The following is a 13217-nucleotide window of genomic DNA, read 5'->3' as shown; positions in this document are numbered from 1 at the left end:
TGCGACTGTGGGGGAGTGGCCAGAGCATCTGTAGTATTGCCAACTGACTTGTATAAAGGGGATGCATTTTCTTTGTTCAGGGCCTCTTTTGACTCAACCTCGCATGCCTGCAAGGAGGGTTGGGGGAGTCACTTAGCTTATACAAGTTTTAATAAACATTAGCTGTTTGCAGAAGTTGGTGTGCGCGAATTGCATCTCATGCAAAACCTCAGGAAAAGAACCTAACAGTATAGAAGCAGAGATTGAAGAGTATAAAGGCAGTGGGAGCACACCTAAGAGGGAAATCAGGAGGGCAAAAAGTAGACATAAGATAGCTTTGGCAAATACGGCTAAGCAGAATCCAAAGGGAATTTATAAATATATTAAAGGACAAAAGGGGAACGAGGGAGGAAGTCCAGAACGAGATGGTATAGGTTTAGGGTGAGGGGGTGGATAGATATGAAAGGGGCAACTTTTTCACACAGAGGATGATGCATGTACGGAATGAGCTGCCAGAGGAAGTGGTGGAGGCTCATACGATTACAACATTTAAAAGGCTCCTGGATAGGTATATGAATCGGAAGGGTTGACAGGGATATGAGCCAAGTGCTAGCAAATGGGAATAGATTAGATTGGGATATCTGGTCAGCATGGACAAGTTGGACCAAAAGGTCTGTTCTCATGTTGTACTTCGCTTTGACTCTATTTGGAGAGTTGTGACTGTTTTACTTGGAGAGTCAGAGTCGTAGAGCATTTAAGAGGCATTTGGATAGGTAAATGAATAGGAAAGGTTTGGAGGGATATGGGCCAGGTGCTGGCAGGTGGGGACTAGATTGGGTTGGGATATCTGAGAAGGCAAGGTAATTTGATGGAAGTTTTCAAAATCATGAGGAGCTTTGGCATTGTGGGTAGAAAGAAACTTGTTCCACTCATAAGGTTTAAGAACCAAGTCGCATAGTTTTAAAGAATTTTGCGAAAGCAGCAAATGCCAGGTGACAAGAATCATTTTCCACACAGCAAGTAGTTAGCATATGGAATGCACCGTCTCGAATTATGTTGGAGGCAGGTTCAAATATGCATTGAAGAAGGCACTGGATTATGAGCTAAATAGATTACCAATTATGATCTTATTTAATGACTGGAACAGGTTTGAAGGGCCAAATAGCTGATGTCTGATCCTATTCATGCGCTTGTAATATATATTATCTGGCATAAGATACAAGACATCTTGTTCAATAATTCAAGATAAAGGATTAAGTACCTTTTAATCCACGCAAAAAAAAGTTAAAGGCTATTATGGCACAATTGCCAACAGCTGTAGCAAACAAAAGGAACAAGATTTACAAGTACTTGAAAGAAACGAAGGTTACGTTCTGTACAGGACACAGCTGACTTGAAAAGTGAAGTCCCAATCAAGGCACAGCATTTCTTGCAGCCATGGGAACAGACAAATTATCTGGATCCAAAGCATAGCAGAGCAGTAAAAGAATAAATTTCAGGACATGGTTTAAATGCATCAAAATGCTGAGTTTTTGATTACCAAACTTTTTCATTGTTTGAAGTATGTCTCCTTCTCATATTTGCGTGTCGGACATTGTCATGAGCTGGGAAGGTAATGGAGAACAGCAAATTCACTGAATTAGTAATCTTGAGGCCCAGAATAATGCTGCAAGGTATGTGTTCAAATTCTATGATGTTGAAATTCAAATTTAATTCATAAATCTGGAATCAAAAGCTGGTGTAATGATGACCATGAATCCAATATAGATTGCTGTAAAAATGTTATCAGCTTTATGATTATGGTCCAGGGAATAAAATCTACTTGGTCTGGCTTCTGTGAGATTCCAGACCAACAACTATGTGGTTGACTCAAAAATGTCCTTTAAAATGGTCTAATGAAGGCCTTCGTTGGATCAAAACCACTGACAAAGTCAAAGAAAAAGAATGCCTAACAGCAGTAGGTACACCAACAAGTTCAAGAAAGGCAGCTCCATCACAACCACATTGTCTTCCCAAGGGTAATTCGGGATGGGCGGTAAATGATACACGCCTTGTTACACGCACACACCCCCAGAAACAATTAAAAACAAACTTCAACAAACTGCCATATACTCTGCACAATAATTGAGTGTATCACGAATGTAACTACTACTGTGAACTGAATGACAGAAAACCTGTGCGCTTGAGCACAGTGCGGAGAGTATTTTTATCATCCCTGTTAGAAAAGACAAAATTACAAAGCAGGTTTTAATTACTCAACATAAATAATGATTATGGCACAGAAAATTGGCTTTCATTAAGTAACGTTGGCATTTTGGAGCTTCCAACTATCAGGGTTTTGGACTATTAACAGCATTGATTGCCATAAAAGCAATTTGCATACTTTACAGGATAGGTCTATTCCAATTACCAATAATTCTCTATGTGAAGGACTTCTTAATTCTCCTTGATTCGAAAGTAGCCACAAGATATAGGAACAGAAGTAGACCATTACTAATAAAGGGCTTATGCCCGAAACATCGATTCTCCTGCTTCTCTGATACTGCCTGACCGGCTGTGCTCTTCCACATTCAACAATCAAGCATGCTTTACCATTCAACATCATTTTGGCTGATCTGCTAATCCTGAACTTCATTTTCCTGCATTTTCCACATCGCAATTGATTCCCTTAATGATTAAACATGTCTCTCTCAGCCTTGAATACACTCAACGACCTAGACCCTATAGCCCTGGGTTACAAATTTTAGAGTTACAGGCCGACAGATTCCTCAAAGTGGCCACAGAGGTGGATAAGATGGCCAAGAGGCATAAAAGGGGCACTGGGTCTAAATGTTAGTAAGTTATGTTACAGCTGTACTAAACCTCAGTTAAGCCACATTTGAAACACTGCATTTAGTTCTGGTCGCTACACTATCACAAGGACGTGGACATTTTGGAGAGGTTGCAGAGAAGGTTACTAGAATATTACCTTGTCTGGAGGGTTTTATTATGAGGTTGGATAAACTGAGACTGTTTCCATAGAAAGACAGAGGCTGGGGGGGTGACCTGATCGAGGTCGACAAACTTATGAAGCATAGGTAGGATAGATCGTCAGATGCTTTTTGCCAGATAGAAGGGTCAACTACAAGACTGCGTAAGTTCAAGGTGAGAGGGGGAAGGTTTTGGGGAGAAGTGTGGGGAAAATGTTTCACACGAGGGTGGGTGGGTGCCTGGAACACACTACCCGTGGTGGAAACAGGCAGGTGAGCAACAGAAAATGTATATCGTGATCGACATATGAATGGGAGGAGATCAGCGGGATAGAAACCATGCATGTGAAATAAGCAACGGGTCCAAAGAAGGAATAGGAATAGGAGTCAAAATTGACACAGGCTGGGTGGGCTAAAAGGTCCTATTCCTGTGCTATATTGTATTGAATTGTACTGTATCGTTCCTTCATTAAGGAAAAAAAATTCATAGAATTTGAGAAGTGGTGTCTAAAAGTAGTGCCTTGCATAGTTTTAACAATGCTTGCCTATTTTTATACTCCATTCCATTAAAATAAACTCTAACATTCCTTATGCCTTGCTTATTACCATCTGAACTTGCAGGCCAGCTTTCTGTGACTTATGCATGAAGACTCCTAAATTCCTCTTTTCTGCAGCTTTCTCCATTTAAAACCACCTCTATTCTTCTTGCCAATGTGCAAAACTCCATCAGGATGTATATTGAGAGTGATGTTATAGACGTTTATTAAATCAGGAGGAGAATAGAGAAAGTAAAAGGCAGGTATCTTTCCCTACGGTAATGAATTTGAAGACGATGGGTGTATTTTTAAGGTGAAAGCAGAAAGATTTTTAAAAAAGACAAACAGCAATTTTTTCTTTTACACAGTGGTTTCTGTATAGTGTAAACTTCCAGAGGAAGTGGCGAATGCAGGTACAGTTACAATATTTAGAAGTCATTTGAATAAGTGCATGAGTAAGAAATGTTTGGAGGGATATGGGCCAAGTGTAAGCAGGCGGGACTAGTTTAGTTTGGGATTATGGTCAGACCAAAGGGTCTGTTTCTATTCTGGATGACTCTATGACTCTTCTTCGTTCCACCTGTTAAGTGACTGCCCTCTCACAACTGATTAAATCCCTCTGCAGTTTATTTGTGTCATCTTCACCACTTGCCTTCCCACTTATTTATATCAGATGCAAACTTGGCTTTAGTATATTCACTTCCCACACCCAAGTATATTGTAAATAAACAAGGCATCAGCATTGATCCCTATGGCACATCAGTGGCAAGATGCCATCCGAAAAATGCTTGCCTTCCCAATTTGTTGTTTTCTGGAAGTCAGTCAATACTCTACCCATGCCAACACTCTTCTCCAAACACCATATGCTCTTGTCTTATTAAGTAAGTGGCCTAATGTCTAATAACCTAGCAAGTGCCTTCTGGAAATCCCAATTTATTCCATTCATCTCTTCCTTCCTGAAAGAATTCTGTTAACTTTCTAAGTTATAATTTCCCCTTCCGAAGGCCATGCTGACACTACTTCATTATACAACGTATTTCTAAATATACTTTTACTTAGTATCAACGGCAGCGCCTCACAAATGAGGATTCTCTTCCACTCTTACTATTGGTAAGATAACTTTGATATCAGACTGACATTCTTCCAACAACAAACATGAAGTTAACTAATCTATAATTAACTATTTGAATAAAAAGATGATATCACGGGCGGCACGGTGGCACAGTGGTTAGCACTGCTGCCCCACAGCGCCAGAGACCCGTGTTCAATTCCCGCCTCAGGCGACTGACTGTGTGGAGTTTGCACATTCTCCCCGTGTCTGCGTGGGTTTCCTCCGGGTACTCTGGTTTCCTCCCACAGTCCAAAGATGTGCAGGTCAGGTGAATTGGCCATGCTAAATTGCCCGTAGTGTTAGGTGAAGAGGTAAATGTAGGGGAATGGGTCTGGGTGGGTTGTGCTTCGGCAGGTCGGTGTGGACGTGTTGGGCCGAAGGGCCTGTTTCCACACTGTAATCTAATCTAATCTAATCTAATCTAATCTAATCATTCAGCGTTTTTCAATCTTTCAGTTCTCTTTCAGAATCTAAGGATTCTTGGGAAATTATGACTGTATCCACTAACTCTTAGCTACTTCCTTTAAATGTAAGTTGCATCCCATAAGGTCCAGGAAACATACCAGCTTTTAGGCCATTAGTTTCACTAGTACTTTTTGTCAAACTAAGATATTAAAGGGTTGATTTGCTCTGCTGACCTGCAGGAAATTGGATGTCCCGGGGTAAGGTAGTATGCCTCTGTTTTACAGATAGAATGCAAGGAATTTACATTCCTTGTCATTCAGAGCCATTTGCATTATCATCCAGTATTCAAAATCAGTAAGAACATTGCAATTAAAATTCTGACCACATCCTGTAATTAAAAAATGATTTACAACAGATCTGGCCATTAAGAGATGACTTACATTATACTGTTTCTGGAGATGATCGGGTCACTGCATTGTGTCTTAAGTGGCATGAGACTGTGGGGGAAGAGCTGGGGGCTGTCTTGTGCAAATTACTGACTGTGATATAAAAGATTTTGTATAAAGAAGGAACTGTCCTTTTGATCAGGGAGCTTCTCTTGACATGCTTCGCTGGCATTGTGAATAGTGTTAAGTCATCCTCCAAAGTTTGCACTTGGTTAATAAAATTTTGGTTATTATAGAAGTTAGCATGTCGCAGTTGCATCAAGTGTGCAAGAATCTCAAGAGAAAGAACCTAACTAAATGACAGCTATTGTCTGGCTCTCCATTATTTAGTACCTTCGGAGTCTATTGGTGTCTTCTACAGTAAAGACTGACATAAGTTTATTCAACTTCTCTGCAATTTCCTGGTTCCCAATATTATTTTCCCCACCTCTTCTTGAAGGGATCTATATTACTTTTCTTTTATTTAAGGTATCTTTTGCTGTCCATCTTAATATTACTTACAACTTTACTCTCAAAAACTATTTTCTCCTCCATCATTATGTTTCAGTCATCTTTTGTTGGCATTTAAAACTTTCCAATCCTCAGGCTGACCGAAAACCTTTTCCAAACTGTGTTCTCTTTATTTCAATGTGATGCGACCTTCATGCTCCCTTGTTAACTATGATCAGCTTATTGCCTTCCTGGAACCCTTCTCTCTCTACATCTTTTTTGAAGTAATGAATTATTCTCTTAATTGTTACTGTTCCACAACCGTTTTGGCTATTTATCTTCTTTCCAAGTCCATCCAAGCTAACTCTGTCCTTATTCCTTGCAATTACTCATATTTAAGTTCAGCACAATTGTTTTCAACCAAGTGTCTATCCTGCAAACTGAGTGCTAAATTCTGCAATGTCATGATCACTATTTTCTGGGGGGTCTTTTACTCTTGGATCATTTATTAAACCTGCCTCATTACACATCACCAGACCCAAAACAGTGACTAAACTGCCATAGGAACAATGACTTTGTATTCACGTTGCCATGGGCAATTCCAAAGAATCATAACCGAGTGAATAAACCTCTCAACTCAATCTTCATTTTAAGACTCCTTCTTCCGCGACTTTGGTCCTACTTCTTGACTCTTCAATTGGGTAAACAACCTCTTAACATCTACTATGTCAAGCCCTTTCAGAATCTTCCAAACTCAAGAAAATGTCAGCCCGTTCCACCAGTGTCTAATCAGACGATGATCCTCCCAACCGTGAAATCAGTTTAATGAACCTTCATTCACTGCCTCCAAGCAAAGCAAAGCACATCCTTCCTTTGTAAGATCATGACAATGCAGGTAATCCAAAATAGCTCAAAGTCATGTACAATTGCAGCAAAGTAACTGGTGAACAAAACCGCTTGCTAAAAAGCAAACACTACTTAGCTTCCTCATTTATTTGCGTATTTACATGCAATTTTCTGCATTACTTATCCGAGAACTCCGAAGTCTTGCAAAATATTAATGTTAACGTTTGTTCCCATTTAAGTAGTACATTTTTTCTAACCAAAGTGGAAAACCTCAATGTTCACATTATTGTCCATCTACCAAATTATTGCCTCCTTATTTAACTGATCTATAGTGACTGTCTCTTCTCACAAATACCACTTTGCCTTACTTTATATGATTAGTAAACTTCAGTAAGTTACCAAGAATAATCATTCAAGTTTTTAATAGAGATTTCACTGATCTTTCAAGTACAACACTGGATAAACAACCGGCACTTGAAAATTCCATTTATCCATTTTATACTTTTCAAAGTAATCTACTATGTACAGGGTCTCCAGTTTACGAACGTTAAGACATAGGAACAGACTAAGGTGTAATTTTAAAAACGTAACATTTCAGTGTTTGTACTTATGAATATGATCTCATGCAGGGGCTTAATTTTGAAGACTTAACATACAAATACATGTACAATTGTATTTGGGCGGCATGGTGGCACAGTGGTTAGCACTGCTGCCTCACAGCACCAGAGACCCGGGTTCAATTCCCGCCTCAGGCGACTGACTGTGTGGAGTTTGCACGTTCTCCCCGTGTCTGCGTGGGTTTCCTCCGGGTGCTCCGGTTTCCTCCCACAGTCCAAAGATGTGCAGGTCAGGTGAATTGGCCAGGCTAAATTGCCCATAGTGTTTGGTAAAGGGGTAAATGTAGGGGAATGAGTGGGTTGCGCTTTGGCGGGTCGGTGTGGACTTGTTGGGCCGAAGGGCCTGTTTCCACACTGTAAGTAATCTAATCTAATCTAAATACCTCTTGAACGGATGAGTCACTTCTTTATACTGTTTTACATTGTATTCTAACTTGCATTTAAATTGCATTACAAACAGACTCCATGTTAATATATTACCACAATCCTTCTCTCAAAGATTTGGAATTTGGAACCTGAACAAGTGCCTTTTTAAAAACTAAATAATTTACATCCACTGGTTTTTTTTCAACGATTGTGTTAGTTATTTCAAAATACATAACAGATTTGTTAGACAGGGTTTGCCTGATATGCATTCTCTCATAAGAGTCTACCAATTTTCATTCCTGAGCCAACTTCTTAACCTTAACCAAACTTTACTTGGAATCTCCATATCCTGAACATCACCAGTAGCTTGCACATAGAACTTCACTAAATGTTTGTTGCAAGTCTACTTACATAGCTTGAATGTATTATTCTTTTTTTTAAAAAACATTTAGTTGCCAAGTGAAGATTTTGATGGTGGAAGGTACATAACAAGGAGCAAACAACGATAGGTAATGTTGCAATAAGCCACATGAATCCAAATACAATTATCATTCATCTAGAAAATTCTCCCAAGGATAATGTCTGCTACATTAATTGCCCATTATTAGTTGTTCTGAGAAAATGAGGGGTGACCTCTCTGTTCAGCCAGTGAAATCTGTGTATTCACAGTTCTCCTGGAACAGTGTAATGAAGGTAATTTCAGGATGTGAACCAAGGAACAATAAAGAAACACCGATGAACATCCAAGTCAGGATAATTCGTGAGAGACTTCAGGTATTCACACACAATCCTTTTTTGGTGACAAAATTCACGAGGGAGCAGGACACTGTTCAAGTTGCTAGTGTGCATCACAAGACTCCACAGTAGTAGTATTGTGTCCAATAGTTGGAAGCAAATTACTGAATTACTGTATCAAGCAAACCAGGTCCGAGAGCAAAGCGACAAAAGTGGAAACAAAGAGTTCAAAATCTTAAGCCGGACGCCCCTCTCATCAGATAATTACCAAGTGAGAGAAAGACTTGAATTTTGCTCCTTGTGTATCCACTAGATCAAAAGCATCAAGCATACACATTTTGCAAGATACATGTACTGAAGTGTAGCCTTGGCTCTTACATTTGCAAATGCTGCCTGTTTACAAATTCTGCCTGTTTATAATTCACAGCATTCGAGAAAAAGCTGCAACGCTTCATTGAAGCGTAACGACCAGCAGTGTGCCACAAAGATCAGTGCTGGGTCCACTGCTTTTTGTCATTTATATAAATGAGTTGGATGTGAATGTCGGAGATACGGTTAGTAAATTTGCAGATGACACCAAAATTGGTAGTGTAATGGACAGCAAAGAAGGTTATCTCAGAATATAACAGAACCTTGATCAGATGGGCCATTGAGCAGCGGAATGGCAGATGGAGTTTAATTTGGATAAATGAGGTGCTGCATTTCAGAAAGACAAATCAGGGCAGGACTTATATACTTAACGATAAAGTTCTAGGAGGGTTGCTGAACAAAAAGACCATGAAATTCAGATTCATTGTTCCTTGAAAGTAGAGTCACAAGTAGACAGAATAGTGAAGGCTATTTTAGGTATGCTTGTCTTTATAGGTCAGTGCATTGAGTATAGGAGTGGGGAGGTCATGTTGTGGCTATACAGGACATTGGTCAAGCCACTTTTGGGATACGATGCTCAATTCTGGTCTCCCTGCTATAGAAAGGATGTTGTGAAACTTGAAAGGGTTCAGTAAAGATTTACAAGATTGTTGCCAGAGTTGGAAAAGTTAAGATGTCGTAAGCGACTGAATAGGTTGGGCTGTTTTCCCCAGAGCATCAGAGGCTGAGGGGTGACCTTACAGAAATTTATGAAATCATAAGGGGCATACGTAGAGCAAATAGACAAGGTCTCTTCCCTAGGGTAGGGGAGTCCAAAGCTAGAGGGCATAGGTTTAAGGTGAGAGGGAAAAAATTTATAAGGGACCTAAGGGGCAACTTTTTCATGCACAGAGTGGTGCGTGTATGGAATAAGCTGTCAGAGGAAATAGTGGAGGCTGGTACAATTAAGCATTTAAAAGACATCTGCGTGGGTGTATGAACAGGAAAGGTTTGGAGGGATATTGGCCAAACGCTGGCAAATGGGACTAAATTAATTTAGGATATCTGGTCGGCATGGACAAGTTGGACCAAGGGGTCTGTTACCATGCTCTATGACTCTATATTAATTAAAAATGAATTAATCTGAAGCATTTAAACGTTTTGCAATTTTTGAGCAGGAGGGGAGTCAGCGCCTGAAGGATCTTCAGTCAATGAAATTAAAGGAGTAGTACATATGGGGTTAGGTCCAATAAAGACCAAATTATTAAATAAATTCTGCCAAAATTCCCTATCCACAGATCAGTTCACACTGGAGAAATTAAGGGTGCTGGTTACAGACTCAACCAACCAGCTTAAAGTAGCTTTTTTTAAAAAAAGTAATATAGATCATTCTGCTATAACATGCATTTCATTAAAATGAATTTGCTTTAACACAATTGACAAATTGGGGACACTATTTCTAAATCACAAATTTTTAAAATGCGTGTTGACTATAACACGATTACATTGCCAACACTAAGCGCTGTTTCTGAAAAGTGATGTTTCCTATAACACGGGATTGCACAAGAACGCAACCATTGTGTCATAGATGAACTATCTGTATATCAGAAATCTTTAGAGGAGACAATGACATGAGAATAATGTCGCTGGGCTAAAGGCCAAGGTTGATAGTTCAAGGGCTTGTGAAAAGCAGCAGCCGAGATTCAAAGCCACATGCTTTCCAGAGGTGTGTCAAAACTCGTTTGAACAGGTTAAATTAAAAATGTAGTTCACTGTATTGAATTGCAGTTTATATATATGCACAGAAATAAAATGCCAAAATTCAAGATTCCAATGAACAAACCAACAAAGATGCATAAAACAAACAAAACGAACAAAGAGCTCCAAATCTGAAAATTTAGTTTGGTCATGTTGAACATTGGAAATGCACCATCTGATGTGGTACTGAGGTTTATTAGCCTCCATTACTCTGTACTGAGGTGTGGAAATCAAATAAATTAGGGTTCAGTTTAGGTTAGTAACAGATGTGCCCTTTAGTTCAAGAAACCACTGAAATTCACCTTCTGAGCTAGCACATGACGATGAGCCTCTTACGAGAGCCTCTTATGAGAGCCAAACCATACCCCAGTCCAAATCAAGAAAAGCAACAAAAATATTAACTGTAAAGCGTTGGAAAACATGCAAGATTAGCAGTTTTCGTTATGGAAACATTGTGCGTCTGAATAACTGAAACAACTTACTGAGGGAGATGAAATTCTGTGGGTATTTCAGGTTCAGCTATCATCTCCTACACATCTTCTGTGACAAAAATATATTTTATTTGTCTTCCCAAGTTCACAACAGCAGTGTGTTCAGTTCCAACCTAGTCACAGAACGAAAAATCTGAAAGGAAGAAAACATGAAACTGAATTTTTTGACTTGCTCCCTTTTAGTTTCTCCACATTTATAGTTTACATTGATATATTGTCTCGTGTAGCACTCAGTCATACAGATCAGAAGCTCCAGGTTTATTCCCAGATAACGCTGATTGGTAACAATTTGGGAACTAATTGGGTTTGTGCCCTTGGTACATGGTAGCAAAGAAAAAATTAGTTAAGTTTCACTGCTGTTGATAAAATTAGAGCAAGATTTTCTCTGAAGTGCGGCCTGGGCGATGACAGACTTGAAACAGCATGTAGTTATAGTTCCCCATCACTAACTGTCCAGGATGATAATGCAAGACTAGCCAATTTGAATTTGAAACAGTACTCTGGTAGGTAACAGTGCTTTGAAGAGGATGAAGACAAGAGTCATAGCCTGATTTCTTTTTAAAGAAATTTTCAATAGAATCTGTAAAAGAACAGCAGGATTGAGAGATCCATTAACTTCAAAAACCATACTATTTTGACAAATTAACAGGTTCCTTGATGAATGCAGATGTAAAAAGCTTCCATAGTGGCAGCCAGCTAAGTAAAGCAAAATTTCAGTGCCACAGTTATCTTGACAGTACATTCTCAGAGATGGGAAAATATACCTGCAACATTTTTAAAAGTCCATTAAAAAGAAAAATCCTATTTTTTAATAACTGACCTAAGGCTCAAGCATTAACTTGCCATCCATTGAAATTTCTCACTGCCACAAACTTTGATGATCACTTGTCGCCATGTCCCACTCTTCCTAGTAACTTTGTCTTGTCACCACCAATATTCAAGTGACCAGCCATGGCATCAGCAGCTATCATGACAAAGCAGCACATCATGGAATGAGAAGAACAGTATGAAGTCAGTTGGCTTAAAGCTTAAAAGAGGCAACCAAGGGAAGAGTCCAAGAATGAGTGGCAACAGAGTAGATTATTGGCACTGGAATAGTTAACTGGCAAACAGATCAAACAAAACAATGGACACAAGCTAAGTGATGCTTTCTGAAAAAACAAATTCAAAGTATTCAGTGAAGTATCACTGTCAGCATAATCAGAGAAACACAAAAGCTGGTATAGGAATATTGAGTGAGTGTCTGGGACTGTCAGAAGTGACCAATTGTTATTTTTTATAATCTGAATACACACATACACAAGTGTACATTGACAGTGAGGGGCTAGAGACATGGGGGAAGCACGAGTAAGAGGGGAGTGCAACACATGAACATAAGCTGTTGATGTAAGCTACCCAAAAATCAGCAGATACCTGACAAACTCATTATTTTGCAAGGTTCCTCATGCAACTACAAAGCAAACACGTTGTGTCTGTTACATTCTTTTGTGGATTGGTCTCTGAACAACTCAGGTGTTCAGAGGTCCCTCTGGACGATCAGGTCTCTGCCTTCCTTCTCACCTTAAGTTTACTGTGGACCCATGTTCCAGATATGGCTACACATTGCCCTCCCCTACTTAAAAACCTGGTTGCATTTCCCTGGTTCACAGAGGAAGATGCAAGGCTAACAGAGCTTGATGTATAGGCAACCAATGTTCAAATTGCTACTGAAAGCAAAGAATAAAGCAGAACAGATTAAGATGGAGCTACCAAGTCTGAGAGTTAAACATAAAGATCGGTCAGATTTCAACATCTTAGTGGCTCCTAGAGAAATAATAGTGCTAGCCATCAAAGGCTTTGAGAGCTCAGGTGAAGACAACAGGAAGCAGAAACTGCATCAGCTTACACAGAACTCTAATGGCTGCAGTCATTAAAGAACGTGGCACTGCAAGTCATGTGGTATCCATGGCCAAATTGTTACAGGAGTAAGAGGGACACAAATCACAATTTCCACAGATGAGACAAATAGATAGGTCAATCAAAAAGTAAAAAAAGGGTATGCAAACAAACCCATCTTTTACAAATTCAGCAGTCATATTTTATGGTTTCAATAGCAGCAATTCTGCAATAATGCAAAATTCAAGCAACAATGGTTTCCCCTCTCAGGATGATCTTAACATAAGTAAAGAACTTACATTTATT

The 13217-nt window shown here is 39.4% G+C and overlaps 1 protein-coding gene across 5 annotated transcripts in view; it reads right to left on the bottom strand.

Moving 5' to 3' along the window:
* Nucleotides 1–13217, bottom strand: part of LOC122557312 (STAG2 cohesin complex component b) — a 164017-nt gene that overhangs the window by 93200 nt on the left and 57600 nt on the right. For 4 of the 5 annotated variants that reach the window (XM_043704887.2, XM_043704886.2, XM_043704885.2 and 1 more), the window contains exon 2: nt 11028–11169. The exons of the other annotated variant lie outside the window; for it this stretch is intronic. In XM_043704887.2, the coding sequence (XP_043560822.1) occupies nt 11028–11071 (44 nt within the window). In that variant the 5' untranslated portion in view covers nt 11072–11169. The remainder of the gene's footprint in view (nt 1–11027; nt 11170–13217) is intronic. 5 annotated transcript variants of the gene reach the window in all.

The sequence above is a fragment of the Chiloscyllium plagiosum genome, unplaced genomic scaffold (assembly GCF_037043375.1).
Source record: "Chiloscyllium plagiosum isolate Xiang-an unplaced genomic scaffold, Cpla_swu_hap1 HiC_scaffold_11, whole genome shotgun sequence".
In the NCBI taxonomy this organism is placed as follows: domain Eukaryota; kingdom Metazoa; phylum Chordata; class Chondrichthyes; order Orectolobiformes; family Hemiscylliidae; genus Chiloscyllium; species Chiloscyllium plagiosum.
Note: the sequence above shows the minus strand (reverse complement) of the source record. Positions and strands in the feature narration are given on the sequence as shown.